Raw genomic sequence first — 16,433 nt, 5'->3', positions numbered from 1 at the left:
ACAGATTCAGAATTTGGACTAATTTGGGAGAAGAGAAATGTTAAAGGTAGATCAAACATGGCCATCAGATGGATTTGCAGATCCCCCTCCTCAGCAGCAGTTGTGGTGGAACAGTTTAGGGGTACTTGGAAAATATTTTTTGTGAATTTCATGCTTGTGCTATAGTTTTAGATGGAGATCTTTACTTTCCAGAAATAGACTGGGAGATTCAAGTGATTAGGATGGGTAATGTGGACAGAGAATTGTGGAGGTTGGCTGGAAAAATTGTTTGAAATCAGTGCAAGGAATCACCCATGAGTTCCAAAGTGTTACTTACAAACCAGCTAGCACAATGACTGGGCATACAGAATTCAAAATAATGGGGTACAATAGTAGAGCAGCTCCTTATAAGACACACATTTTTGTAGTCAGCACTAAGTGACACTTGAGTTATGCCACTGGACAATGGATGACTGGAAACAAGTGATATGGAATGACAAATCATGCTGTGCCCTGTGGCAATCCAATGGAAGGGTTTTGGGTTGGTGAATTCCAGGAGAACATTACTGCCATCAATGCCAGCAGTGGAGTATGGAGGAGGTGAGTATTACAGTATGGGGCATTTTTCATGACTAGGACTTGGCCCCCGTATTGTGCTTAAGAAAATGCTAAATCCAGGAGAATGTGAGTACATTTTATTGCATTCTGTCCTGTGGAAGTAGTTTAGAGATGACAATTGCATCTATAGGAGACTGCACCCTGTAGGAATACCATTCAAGCAAATTGTCTCTTACCCTTTGAGTCAAAATTCTTGTGAATTTCAGTAAATCCACATACACCTAGCAGTCTGGTCAAAGGTGCCTCTCATTCTTTGCATCATTTCTGACACTGACTGATTCAACTTCTATTTTGTTGTTACACAACTTGATGTGAGATCATATCCAGTATCAAATATACTTGTACTCTTTTGCAAGTCAGTTAAGTCTGAACTTGGTTGCTGGATATGGGTGGTGGCCACAGAGAGCGCATTTAATTCTTTTCACTGGACATACTCTCTTAACTGGTGTATATGTGAAGATTGCAGTAGTGACTGAGGAGACTGGAAGCTAATGTTGTAATAGACTTTTACACTTAAGCATTTGTGTAATTCTCTATCTCACACTTGTGATCGTTAGTATTGGTACACATTTCATGTAAGATATCTCTGACCCTTTAACTTGAAGGTCTTGTAAAACTTTAAACCAATATTGGTTTCTAGCACTACAATCTGGTGAATAAAAGTTAAGAGAAATAACTGCAACCAGTCAGGTTTTGTTATGGTTCATATAGTTTGTCAGCTGGTGCATAGTTTTTAGTGATTAATCCTTTATTCATCACAGACACAGTGTTCTACATCCATAATGGGTAAAAAAACGAAAGTGTTGGTATGTTGATAGAGACAATAAAAACACACACAAACACACACACAAATTTCAAGCTTTCGCAACCCAAGGTTGCTTCATAAGGAAAGAGAGAAGGAGAGGAAAAGACGAAAGGTTTATTGTCTCTATCAACATACCAATGCTTTCGTTTGGTAAGTTACAGAATCTTTGTTTTTAGATAAATGTTTCCCTCTCTCTCTCTCTCTCTCTCTCTCTCTCTCTCTCTCTCTTATATATATATATATATATATATATATATATATATATATATATATATATATATATATATATATAGGAATATAATAGAGGGAAACATTCCACGTGGGAAAAATAGATCTAAAAACAAAGATGATGTGACTTACCGAACGAAAGCGCTGGCAGGTCGACAGACACACAAACAAACACAAACATACACATGAAATTCAGGCTTTCGCAACAAACTGTTGCTTCACCGGCAAAGAGGAAAGGAGAGGGAAAGACGAAAGGATGTGGGTTTTAAGGGAGAGGGTAAGGAGTCATTCCAATCCCAGGAGTGGAAAGACTTACCTTAGGGGGAGAAAGGACAGGTATACACTCGCACACACACACACATCCATCCACACATATACAGACACAAGCAGACATATTCAAAAAAAATATTGGTCTTTGAATATGTCTGCTTGTGTCTGTATATGTGTGGATACACACATATACAGACACAAGCAGACATATTCAAAAAAAATATTGGTCTTTGAATATGTCTGCTTGTGTCTGTATATGTGCGAGTGTATACCCGTCCTTTTTTCCCCCCAAGGTAAGTCTTTCCGCTCCCGGGATTGGAATGACTCCTTACCCTCTCCCTTAAAACCCACATCCTTTCGTCTTTCCCTCTCCTACCCTCTTTCCTGACGAAGCAACCGTTGGTTGCGAAAGCTAGAATTTTGTGTGTATGTTTGTGTTTGTTTGTGTGTCTGTCGACCTGCCAGCACTTTCATTTGGTAAGTCACATCATCTTTGTTTATATATATATATATATATATATATATATATATATATATATATATATATATATATATATATATATATCTAAAAAGAAAGATGATGAGACTTACCAAACAAAAGCGCTGGCAGGTCGATAGGCACACAAACAAACACAAATATACACACAAAATTCAAGCTTTCGCAACAAACTGTTGCCTCATCAGGAAAGAGGGAAGGAGAGGGAAAGACGAAAGGATGTGGGTTTTAAGGGAGAGGGTAAGGAGTCATTCCAATCCCGGGAGCGGAAAGACTTACCTTAGGGGGAAAAAAGGACAGGTATACACTCGCACACACACACATATCCATCCACACATACAGACACAAGCAGACATATAATATGTCTGCTTGTGTCTGTATGTGTGGATGGATATGTGTGTGTGTGCGAGTGTATACCTGTCCTTTTTTCCCCCTAAGGTAAGTCTTTCCGCTCCCGGGATTGGAATGACTCCTTACCCTCTCCCTTAAAACCCACATCCTTTCGTCTTTCCCTCTCCTTCCCTCTTTCCTGATGAGGCAACAGTTTGTTGCGAAAGCTTGAATTTTGTGTGTATATTTGTGTTTGTTTGTGTGCCTATCGACCTGCCAGCGCTTTTGTTTGGTAAGTCTCATCATCTTTCTTTTTAGATATATTTTTTCCACGTGGAATGTTTCCCTCTGTTATATATATATATATATATATATATATATATATATATATATATATATATATATATATATCCCCACGGGACAGTGAGATACTGAGATACACTGAATCGATATTCATTGAAATGTTAATGAAAGTGAACTGTTTGTTGAAATTAATGTACTGAAATATAAAAGCAAGGATGTGTATGCCTTGTTTTGCCATTTCCACATAGGAGTGAGTATTGTGTACACACATGTAGTATATGTGAAGGAGTAAATGTCGGAAAAGTATTCTCACATTATTTCAGCACTTATATTCTCATGTTGATGCTTCTTTTGTGTTGACATGACAGAAGGTTACTGGTCAATACCATTCAAATTTTATTTCCTCTATGCTTTTCAAAACACAATTGTTGCTTCTGATAGCACTTAGAGAAGTCGCTCATTAACTGTGAAATACTCTGAGAAACAATGTCAATGTATTTGAAATTATATATAATTCAACTGAGACTGGAAATCCTGATAAATGTAAAACATAACTAAAAATCTAATAGACACATAAAATAGTGACAAGTTCCACACTGTTTCATTTTATAACTGATTTCACCTGTCAGAAGTGAGACAAGATTTCTATGCAGTGCATCTGACTGAACAGTATAAGCTTGCAAGACATAATACAGTATGCTGCTTTATGCCAGGAATTTTAATATCTAGAACTAATAACTTACACTTAAGTCTCTATATACCGTATGTGTATTCCAACTTACATTTTTATAGAAAAATTCATATCATTTGTAATAGAAATTAACAGCTCATTGGGTAAAATTCAAACCATTTAGATTCAAACAATGGAAAATCCAGCATGGAATGTAACAATATAATCAGAAGAAAAGTTGCTACTCACCATATAATGGAGATTTGAGTTGCAGATAGACACAACAAAAAGACTCTCACAATTAAAGCTTTTGGCCATTAAGGCCTTCATCAACAATACAAACACACACTCTCTCTCTCTCTCTCTCTCTCTCTCTCTCTTTCTCTCTCACACCGTTGCCTGTGACTGCAGTCATGTGTGTGAGTTGTTTGTATGAGTGTTTGTGTGTCTATTGTTGATGAAGGCCTTAATGGCAGAAAGCTTTAATTGTGAGAGTCTTTTTGTTGTGCCTATCTGTATCTCAGGATCTCCACTATATGGTGAGTGGCAACTTCCCTTCTTATAAATTTAAACCACATAGAATAAAACTTAACAGAGCAGCTCATAACATAAAGTCTTTATGTTCGACTACAATACCAAATAGTACTTTTAACTCCCTAATGTACTGCATCAGGGCAAAGATTATTTGATGATGCTTACACCTGATGAATGAAACCAATTATAATATCAAAATGTGTGCGACTTGTGACTGTCTATATGATTATTGTTTACAATGGCCACTGTGACCCTGGAAGGGCATGCCTGCATTTGGTAAATTAAAATGTACTTAGAAATCTACTTCTATAATTTATGTCATTATATAGATTCAAAACTGTGAAATCTCCTGTTGCAGCATGACAAGTATCAACTAATGTCTGAAGTAGTGAATAGACACAATGAATCTTGCAGGGCTGTCCATAAATTTGTAATAGTATGAGGGGATGGAGATCTGTTCTGAACAGCATGTTGCAAGGCAACCCAAATATGCTCATTAATGTTCATGTCTGGGGAGTCTGGTGGTCAGTGGAAGTGTTTGAACTCAGAAGAGTGTTTCTGGAGCCACTCTGTAGCAATTCTGGATGTGTGGGGTGTTGTATCGTCCTGATGGAATTGCCTACATCTGTCAGAACACACAATGAACATGAATGGATGCATATAATCAGACAGGATGCTTACATACATGTCACCTGTCAGAGTTGTATTGAGAAATATTAGGGGTCCCATTTCACTCAAACTGCACACACCCCACACCATTACAGAGCCTCTACAGCATGAATAGTCCCTTGCTGATGTACAGGGTCGATGGATTCATGAGGTTGTCTCCATACCCGTACATGTCTGCAAGCTTGATAAAATTTGAAATAAGACTCGTCTGACCAGGCAACGTGTTTCCAGTCATCAACAGTCCAATGTCGATCTTGATGTGCCCAGGCAAGGCGTAAAGCTTCGTGTTGTGCAGTCATCGATGCAACACAAGTGGGCCTTTGCCCATATCAGTGATGTTTTGTTGAAAGGTTTGCATGCTGACACTTGTTGATGGCCCAGCATTGAAGTCTGCAGCAATTTACAGAAGGGTTGAATTTCTGTCACGCTGGATGATTCTCTTCAATTGTCATTGGTCCTGTTCTTGCAGGATCTTTTTCTGGCTGCAGCGATGTAGGAGATTTGATGTTTTACTGGATTCCTGATATTCACAGTACACTCATGGAAAGGTCATATTGGAAAATACCCACTTCATCACTACCTCGGAGATGCTGTGTCCCATCAATTGTGCACTGACTACAACACCACCTTCAAACTCACTTAAATCCTGATAAGCTACTGTTGTAGCACCAGTAACCGATCTAACAAATGCAACAGACACTTGTTGTCTTATATAGATATTGACAACCATAGTACGGTATTCTGCCTGTTTACATATATGTGCATTTGAATACACATGCCTATACCAGTTTCTTTGGTGCTTCAGTGTAGCATGAATGTAATTGTTATTCTTAACACATTTGTCATTGTACATGTGTTACTATGAAACAAGCAGTAGTAAATAAGGAATAATTAGCACATTTGGGAAATCTGCCTTTTTTCTCCTTTTTTCAGAGTTGTAACTTTCCAACTTACTTTACATCTTATGACTTCACAGTTTTATAAGCAGTTTATGATATCCAACATCCCATTCTTCCTAAAATTATTGTTGAAAGCATCTTATTGCTATAGTCTGTTTTGTTGTTTCTACTCATCAATTCATAGATCTTCTTACAGGGATTTTGTACTACAAATTTTGTAAAAATATTTCTTCAGGTCTCACGTGACCATACGATGATAACTTTCATTGGCTACTGAGGACAAAAACCACCTTTATGCCCAGGCTACGTGTTCACTCATCCACTTTCATTTTTCTTATAGAGCACACACCTTTTCGTGGTCTCCAAAAAGGCTAGCTCCTACTTCTTTTTTTTTTATTTTTCGTTTTCACTGAATTTCAGTATGATCTGTAAGTCGCCACATATCAAGCAAATAACAAATATATGAATCTGAACTGGGTCTCAAATCTTAGTGTTGTACATAACTGGATTAGCTATTTCAGTATGATCTTTCCTATGTCATCTCTTCAAGAATGTTTTTTTTTCATCTTTTTTGTATTTCATATTAGTTACTTCATAGTACTCGAACATATCATTTAATTTTTCTAAATGAAATAATGTTCCACACATTTCTGAGCCATGTGTTCTGCATCTGCTCTACCGTTTGTAAGAAAAACTGTCATCAGCTGGTAGCAAACTGTGTACAGGTCTTTCTCCAACTTGATCATCTATTGGACCGTATTTCCTTTATTGTTGCTCCAGGTCACTTAAATAAGATTTGTTTTGTTCCATTCTCATAATTTTAATAAATGTTATTCTATGTTTTACACTAATACATAATAGGTCTTAATCTAATTTATTTTTAATCACCAAAAGAATATTATAAGGAGGGAGAACATAAAGATTTACTGTTACAAATACCACATAGGAAATTTCTGGACTTTCAGTAAAGTGAGCTAACCAGTAGCAGTGGGTGTTCAGATTGTAATATTTGGTTGGTTCATTGAGGGAGGTGACCAAACAGCAAGGTCACTGGTCACATGATCTAAGGTGGCAGAAACCAAGGGAGGAAGAACACAAATAACACAGTCCAGTCAAGAGGAATGGAAAATGGGCAAACATAGAGGTAAATGTTGGGGCAGCAGGAAGAGTAAGGAACAGACTTGGTGGGGGGGGGGGGGGGGTGATGGCAAGAGAAGGGCTGCCTCATGAATGCTACACACACTGTACTGTGGTCATGACACAGTGGGGACAACAGTAGGGGAAGAAGACACAAGAAGAGGGGGTAACAAAATGGCACATAAAACCAGACAAAAATAGGGACAAAAAATGGGGAGGAGAACACGGCAATGCTAACTGAGGGTCTCCAGGACAATCAGTTCCATGAAGGAAATCAAGGACTGATGTAACATCTGAGGCTCATCAGCTAACACCTGGAACAAGGAAGGTGGGAGGGCATATTTAGTGCTATGGGCCAAAATGCAAGGGTATTCTAGCAAAATCACTTTGGGGGGGGGGGGCAGCATATTAAATGGGGCAGCTGATTGTGGAGTAAAATACCATAGATCAACCTAGTATGGCCAATATGAAGATGGAAGAGGGTGGTAGATTCCTGCTGAGAAAGGTGGAGGGAAGATCACTACATGGTGGTAGTCCCCTTGATTGCACGAACTTTATTAGACAGGGCAGAAGTCTCCAAGAGTTGGTCGATGATTGAGCAAAAAGGGATTTGGCATGAATCCACAAATCTGTCTCTGGAGTGGTTACGGTGACTGGCATCTCAGCCAGGCAATTGGCCTTTGGACTAACCACGACTGTAAACTAATATGGTAAGTGCACCTACTAACTATACAAGCTCACAGTAACTGAACATTACTAAAACCACTAACCAGCCAAATACAAAGTTTGCATAGCTATACTATACTCCACACTGGTCCGCCGAACACTGTTGGCAAGTGGGGTGCACTCAGCCCTTGTGAGGCAAACTGAGGAGCTACTTGACTGAGAAGTAGCAGCTCTGGTCTCATAAACTTAGATATGGCCGGGAGAGTGGTGTGCTGACCACATGCCCCTCCACAACTGCATTCAGTAACGCATGTGAGCTGAGAATAACATGGCGAAGGGTCGGTCCATTGGGCTTTGTGGCCTGTTTGGACATAGATTTTTACTATGCTCCATATCTTAAAAACCTTAACATAATCTATCCCTTCTTATGCCAATGTCATTTGGATTTATGATCCACCAAAATTTTACCACACCCTCCAAATCTGCGAATGCCATGCATTTCACCTCAACTTGTGATTCTGTCTACCAAACCCTAATAGGATCCTGTTTGATATTATTAATTCAGTCCCCCTCCCTCTTCCCCTCATGTTATCCAAAATTTTCATCCACAGGAGATAAAGAATAAGAAGTAGAATGAAAAGATGATTTTGTTGGATAGAATGTATCATGCACTAACTGACACTTGTTAAGGACATACTGGAATAAATTAACAGTTTTTTAAATGTAGATCTGTGAGTGGACACTACACGCTTCAAAAGAGTCTAATAATAGTACGATAAGGCTCATAATGTTTGCAACTCCAAAACACATGAAGATCATCAGCATAATGTTCCCACATAAGAAGACACACACAGCAACATAGGATGCTTCAGGAAGGAGGTATATCAGCCACAATGGCAACATATTATAGTCCTTAAGATGTGTAAGTTGAATCAAGGATTCAAAGCAATAGTAGGAAGTGATAATCATATTAAAGTAAAGAATGTCATGATAAATTGTGAAAATAGCCAGCATGCTAAAAGGCAAAATAGTTATTAGTCTACTGGGAAGTGAGAAAATAAGTACTGTATACCAGCTGAAGCTACAGACTGGATTTCAAATGCTAGAAGAATTGGAAGGCCAAGAAGAAGGAAAAGAGGCACTGGACGAAGAAAGCTGGAAAACATTTGGATCGATGGTGGTTGAGACTGCAAAGGAACACTTAAAGATGCAAGAAAGGGAAAGGAGGGACATAATATGGTTCAATGAGGAGTGCAAAGAGGCGAAGAGGAAGGAGTACAAGCAGAGGATGCTAGATAACGACACCCCTCAGTCTACAGGGGAATACACAGAGACAGCGAGAGAAACAAGGGAAGTAACAGAAAGAGAAAAGAGGCAATTCACTAACAGCAATTAGAAAAGGCTGAAGATTGCAACAAGAATAACTTTAAAAAATTCTGTAGTTATACAAGATATCTCAAGCGATGTACAAACCAAAAATTGCAGCAATGGCAAAAAAAAAAAAAAAAGGTGGTGAGCTGGTGGGCGGTCAAGAAGAGGGCATGAACTTATGGAAGGACTATTCTGTAGAATTGTTGAATGTCCCTGTATGAAAATAAGTGACTGAGGAAACTAATACCTATGATGGGCCACAACAAAAAGTGGAAGACCCTACAATATGAGAAATGTATGAAGTTCTAAAGCAAATGGAGAACAGTCACTGTGTAGAGCGAATGTGCCGTTTTAGAGAAATGATAAGGTGCCCAATAGTGACATAGTGTAGGTATCTACCACCTGTCAGAGACCTGAAATGGTTCAAATGGCTCTGAGCACTATGGGACTCAACTGCTGTGGTCATAAGTCCCCTAGATCTTAGAACTACTTAAACCTAACTAACCTAAGGACATCACACACACCCATGCCCGAGGCAGGATTCGAACCTGCGACCGTAGCAGTCATGCGGTTCCAGACTGTAGCGCCCTTAACCGCGCGGCCACTCCGGCCGGCCAGAGACCTGAATTTGCTCCCTCTCCATCTTGTTTTCGCAACTAAGTAAAAATTAATAGCCACCTTTGTCAATGCACACCAATATTAGATTAATGCTTATCAAAAGAAGATAAGGACGTTTCAATTTATTTTCCCTACATATTTTTTTTCAGCGTCTGCTATGCTTTTCGTTATGTTGAACAAATCGTTTCGGAAGATTATTTATACGACATATCTGTGTGAATTTTCCATAAGAGCGAAGATAAACATCATTTATTTAAGACAGTGTCAACACAGAAAATACATACATACGCTGATGCATTGAGAGTAATGTGTAACGTCTGAATCTTCACGGAATGGGCTTTCATAGCAATAAATTACGCTTTTGTTATTTAAGTTAGGGGAGTCCATTTATGTATATTAAGTCTATAATAATCTCTTCAAATGGTTCAAATGGCTCTAAGCACTATGTGACTTAGCATCTGAGGTCATCAGTCCCCTAGACTTAGAACTACTTACACCTACCTAACCTAAGCACATCACACACATCCATGCCAGAGGCAGGATTCAAACCTGCGACCGTAGCAGTAGTGCGATTCCAGACTGAATGGCCTAGAACCGCTCGGCCACAACAGCCGGCTAATAATCTCTTGTCAATAGGACCTCAGTAGGTATTTCCATTGCCCATTACATGAGGCCCAAGGAAAGGAAAGGGACCATTGATATCAGCTGCGTCGGGAGATTGTGCAGAATCAGCGGCGACAAGTGATACAGTGTGCCTAACCAGGATTCGAACCCGTCATCTCTTGCTTAGTAGGTATTTGCGTTAACCCCTGCGCCACCCAGACACAGTGATTATCGCAATTATGCAGACAATCTCAGCATGCCTTCCAGCTGACCCACACTCCCATGGGTTGCCACTTATTTGCAGTCTTAGTCCGTGTCGTCTACGCTTGCTACTTTGAAATTCCTGGAGGAGGTCGGACATAATTGTGCAGCTGCACTGAAAGTGATGGATTCATTGCCCATCGAGGCAAATCAGTTATATGAATGCGTGGTATCTGTTCTTTCGGTGGGGACTGATGACCTCAGATGTTAAGTCCCATAGTGCTGAGAGCCATTATTTTGCTCTTTCGGACATGGTCAAAAGAACACACACCCCAAGCGGAACCTGCAGCTGTGATACAAATTATGAAAATTGAAAATGGAAAGGTGAGAAAGGAAAAGAAAGGTAAGGGACCACTGATGCCGACTACATCAGGGCTTTCTACATCAGGGCTTTCTGCGGAACCAGCAGTTACGAGTGAAAATATGCGGAGTACGGGGACGTCCTGCTTACTAGGCAGTAACATCAACCACAGCGCCACCCGGACACAGCGATCATCACAAGTGTTCAAATATCCTCGCCACACCTCCCAGCCGATCCGCACTCCCACCCGATACCGCTGACATCAATGGTCCCTTCCCTTTCCTTTCCAGTCTGCCGCCTCCACCTTCAGTATATATATGTTATCACAGCTGCAGATTCCGCGTGGTGGCTGTTCTTTCAGACATGTCCGAAAGAGCAGACAAAAGTGGTTCAAATGGCTCTGAGCACTATGGGACTTACTTCTATGGTCATCAGTCCCCTAGAACTTAGATCTACTTAAACCTAACTATCCTAAGGACATCACAAACACCCATGGCCGAGGTAGGATTCGAACCTGCGACCGCAGCGGTCGCCCGGTTCCAGACTGTAGCGCCTAGAACCGCTCTGCCACTCTGGCCGGCGAAGAGCAGACACCACACATTCATAAAACTAGGAGAATCACACCACTCACAAGGTCTTATTTTGTCTTAGAAACTTATCGTAACATTAGAATGAAAATAATAACGAATAGTAGCGAGTAGTTATCCAGGAAGCGATAGCAAGTACGGAAGTGCTGCTTAACGGTTGTTTACCGACTGATCGTAGTGTCGAGGATGTCATTTTCCTCAAACACACTTCCTTATGTTACTTACCCAGCAATACGTGTTTAGCGTATTATCTACTGATTCCAGTTGTTATATCGCAGTAAAAGCCATCCAATACTGATAACTATTTTAAAATTCCATGTTCTGCTTTAAAGCGCCAGAGATTTTTATGTACAATCTAAATCAATCAATTTTTTAGCTACTACATTTCATCTACTTGAAGCAACAGTTTTGGTTTCTAGAGAAGGAAGACTTATTCCATTACGCCTGATATTGTTATAATGAAGTTATGTTTTTATAGACTTTTCTGTTATGATGTAGTTTACGACAAGCGTTTTTAAATAAGTTTCTTTGCATAAATTAATATGTAAAATATTTCGTGTACCAGATTGCACTGTTAAAGGTATGCTTATAATTGTTAGTCACATACTAGTTTCGTAAAATTTTAGATGGATGGTACTGGCCACGATTATTCGCGCCCAGTACCGCGCAGTTTTTGTCAGTTCATATTATGCAAGGCATTCAGCATGCTTATTTGCGCAATGCTTGCGCAGTATACACGTAGTGCCCTTTGTTCAGAAGTTACCTTAACTTATCAGCCTAGTACGTTAGTCAGTTGATAAGTTTTATCCGTGTAGTTCACGCTGTTTTTATTTGATGGCTACGACTTGTTATTTTATTGTTTCTGATATGAACTTTTACTTGACAAGAGCCAAACGTCTTTATTCTGTTGTACCTTTTCAACATTTCACGTAAGAATTGTGTGCGTACTCTTGCATTCTAGTAGTTTATCCTGCTTTTGCTTTTTATGTTTTACTTAAACTTTCTGTAACCAATGTGTAATTTCTAGATTTTTCAGTCTCCTTCTGAAGAAGATAATTTCCTTAATTATCGAAACCTTGGCCAAAGGTTCTAACAAGCTTATGTTATACAGCTGGTTGGCTGATTCTTTCACCCTTTCCAAAACGATTGCTTTACAATTGTTGTTGACAGCCATGTTCAGAATTTTAAAAGGGAATGAAATTTCGTAAACTTGTTTCGGAACGCTTTGATAGGGAATTGTAGGCTATCTTACAGAATACATTAGCGAGAAGTCTCGACGTTCACGGAAACACTAACTTACCTTATACTGGCTGTAAATGCAGGTAAAATTTGATATAAGAAATCTGTTACTCTATCGCTTTATCTAATGGATCTCAAATAAAACAACTTCTTTATATTAAAATTTTATTGTGCCTGTTTTTTGCTACACAAACTGTTTAATCCTTTCCAGCCCAGCTTTTATTTACTTGTGGGAAAAAATATTTTTTCGCGTATTTCCATACATAATGATTGGAATAATATATATTTATGAGAAATTTTGTTATTTTTTTGTTTTTAGAGGGAAATTTGGGATGACTCCATATGGCATCATTGGGCAGGATTTGTTTCCTTCAGTCAGGTAGTTGGGATGTCACAGTGCTTGGTAATGGAACTTGAATGAATATTTGATGCAGTTTATTAAGGAAAAATTAGTACACACAATAATGCAACTTGCATTTCGGGTCAATTTTATGTTTTTTACAGCATGATTGTTACTTTACATGAAAATTTAAGAAACAGTTCCTGTCTTTGGTAAAGCAAAGAGGTTTATTACATTTGATGCACTTCGTTTGAGAATATGCTGTAATGCACAATTAACATCTGTGTTTGTTTTCTACATGCTGTGGCCAGTGTCCAATGTTGTCATACCTTACATCATCAACTGGGCTGGGAACCAATGGGACTCGTTTCTTCACAACTGTAGGCGATGTCATCTGATGGGCGTCCTGGTCTTCTTACCAAAATGTCTCCTACTTTTAGTGGTCCATGAGCTACATCAGACCGAAAAATCGGCAGAGACATGTGTTTGGTAATTCCTCTTTGTCTTAAATGTCGGCGGTATAGGACCCACGCATTCACAACGCACATGTCAAGGAGGTGGAATACGATCCTTAGATAAAATCTTTTCACACCAATATTACTCCTATACAAAGCAACCAGCATGTCGTGCAGATCAACTGCTCCCATCGAACGGTTATATTCTCTAACAATGTCTGGCCTTGGAACATCAATATATTTTCGTTCTCCCACTGGCCAACGTTTCACTGGTTCTACTGGACTTACTCCTTTGTATGATGATGCAAGAACGACAGACTTGTTATCGTACCACTTCAGCGCTATGATGTTCCTTTCTGTTTCAGTTCGATAATCGTATGATCCTCGTCCCTGCTTTTTCAGCTTACTGTCTGCCTTTAGATTGCAGTCTCGAAGTCTTGTGGGTCTAACAGTTCCAACAGCCAAAATGCCATAGTTTTTCAGGGCAGAAATAAGATTGTAAGAGGTGAACCAATTGTCTGTAAACACTTTAAAATTTTTATATTTTGGCAGTCCTTCCACAAGCCCTATCACAATATCACCACTTATACCAAGACCGGTATCATTATGTACAGTTCCTTTCCCTCGGTATATTTCAAAATCGTACACAATTCCACTAGAACCAGCACGGGCAAAAACTTTTATATCACACTTGTGTGGTTTGCTTTTTACATATTGTTTCAGGGATGAATGACCTTTGAAAGGAATGATTAATTCATCCACTGAATGATATTCCTCAGGTTCAATAATTGAAAAACCTTGTTAGATTTTGTCAACAAATGGTCTCACCTTGAACAGCTTGTCATAATCAGGGTCCTCTCTTTCTTTCATTTTAGTGTTGTCATTCACATGCAAATAATTTCTTAGCTTATCAAACAAACCTATTTCTAGGCATTTAGTCAGCTATTGGAGAAAATCTTGTAGCCTCTGCCCAGTACATTCTGTAACTAGGCATTTTCACAACACCTGCTACGATGTTTATTCCTATATACTTTTGTATTTCACGAACATTTGTATCTAAAGATTCACCTGTTTTCTGTGTGCAGTATAGATTAGATTGCTCGACTAGATTCTGGATAATGTCATCACTACACATTGTTTTGAAATACTGCAAAGGTGTCAGTTCATCTCCTGGAGGGTCAGAAAAAACTGCGTTACATGATGTGTCCACTTCTTCAATGTCCTTCATTCTCCACCAAAGATCCCAGTGTGTATCACACTGAATTTTCTGAGCTGATTGACTTGGTGCAAGGTTTGTCTCAGCAAGTAATCTTGAAGCTAAGGGAACATCATCTTCATCATTGGCTTGAGGGTCCAGAATTTCAACCATATCAAGGTCCATTCCTTGAAGAAACTGTATATCTAGTGTAGTAGGGTCCTGCTGCCAAGCATTTTCAATCTCTTCCTCCACATCAGACGTATCAAGGTCCAAATCAGATAAATCACCTTCGAGAAGCAGCAATATTTCTTCTTCTGATAATGATTTATAATTGCGAATCGTCTGGCAAACAAACCAGGAATTTTTTACTAAAGCAGCAAAAAAACTGGTAAATTATATCAATAAAAATTTTAACATATTAATATTAGTTAGTATAATAAAGCTTCAAAAGAAACTTGAAAATATTAGAGTTACACATTATGGTAAACTTTAGTCGAAGTTATTGCATGTACTACATTTGGTAACATAACAAATGCCCAATGATGCCAAATGGAATCACACATGTTTGTGACTTCCAAGCAGAAAATTACCGTAACTAGCATTATTTTCAAAGTGTTCACTAGTTAATTTACACTTTCAACAAGAATTTATTAGTGCAACTTTTATATTAGTTTTCTTCCTTTACCTTGATATACTATTTTGAAAGTCCAGCTGGGTGACTGTACCGTAGACACCATGCAACAATACTTTTGCCAAGGCATTGTAGCCTGGTGCTCTCTGTTTGAGCGAATTCACAGTAGCCAACCTAAGAACAATGAACTTTAGAAAGCCCTGCACACTTGTTTATAATCTTTGGAAAAATAGTTTGTCCTTGGGAAAAAGTTAAATATGATGATGCCATATGGCATCCCTGGGCTGGAAAGGGTTAATACACTCGTTAATGTCAATTTGTACACCTTGTTCGACTGCCACAATAGCTACATTTGTTAATCTTAGTGAACACTGCAAATCTTAAATAACTTCTAATCGATTTCAATTTAGAGATTCTTCTCTCACAACTGCGAGGAATATTCTCAGCATTATAACCATATTAGATAAATCTTCATGTTTGGCCTCACGAATAAACCTTAATAAACCCAATAACTTCCTTACAATCTGTTGTAACTACGAAATCCCGTAGATGCACAAACTCAAGCCTAAACTCTTCTCTGACAGTATCCTAAGGAGCTTGGTCGGTGTTGCATTTCTAATTATCGTCGCCCAGCGTTTGCAGACCATAGGAATACGTTGTTTTTCGGCCAAATTCTATAGTTCGTGGAACCTTTCTCAAGTTTCAGCAGTTACTCATCCAATGCAGAAAACATTTTTCGTTTAAAACGTCCTCATGCTAAAAGCCGGCATCTCTACTTCCATCGCCAGAAATGTGCCTCCTCCTCGTTTGTCATTGAGCCTTAATAGATACGTCAAGCTCTTCGCACAAGCTCCTAGCTTAAAACCTCGGCTACGAATTCCTTTCGTTCCGCTTGCAATACCGCCCGTAAGGCGCTTATTTTCTGAGCTCACTGATGTACGATAAGTCCTTCTGTTTGCAAATAATTTTGGGCATCAATCACTTGCCAAGAAACTTGAAACGGATATGACAGAGAAATTCCTGAGTCCGGTTCGTGAGTTCCAGTTTTCGTCTGTTCTCTACCGTTGTCAGAATTCTTTTTTAATCATTTCGTGTAATATTTACTGCATCGCCTTCTGCGCTCCAACATGTGTCGAAAATCATCTTCAAACTCTTGCCTGTCGCAGCAATCGGAACCTCCCATCGGTGTGTGGACATACACTCCTGGAAATTGAAATAAGAACAC

At 39.1% G+C, this 16,433-nt stretch overlaps 1 protein-coding gene across 1 annotated transcript; it reads right to left on the bottom strand.

Annotated features, from left to right (window-relative positions):
- Positions 1-13,262: 13,262 nt before the first annotated feature.
- On the bottom strand, positions 13,263-14,224 carry LOC126252466 (piggyBac transposable element-derived protein 2-like). Its single transcript, XM_049953362.1, has 2 exons — positions 14,208-14,224; positions 13,263-14,034 (listed from the first exon to the last, which is right to left on the bottom strand). Exons 1-2 carry the CDS (start codon positions 14,222-14,224, stop codon positions 13,263-13,265), a joined length of 789 nt encoding a protein of 262 aa, XP_049809319.1.
- Positions 14,225-16,433: the final 2,209 nt, after the last annotated feature.

Source organism: Schistocerca nitens, chromosome 4 (genome assembly GCF_023898315.1).
Source record: "Schistocerca nitens isolate TAMUIC-IGC-003100 chromosome 4, iqSchNite1.1, whole genome shotgun sequence".
Lineage (NCBI taxonomy): Eukaryota > Metazoa > Arthropoda > Insecta > Orthoptera > Acrididae > Schistocerca > Schistocerca nitens.
This window is presented reverse-complemented; position numbering and strand designations above follow the sequence as displayed.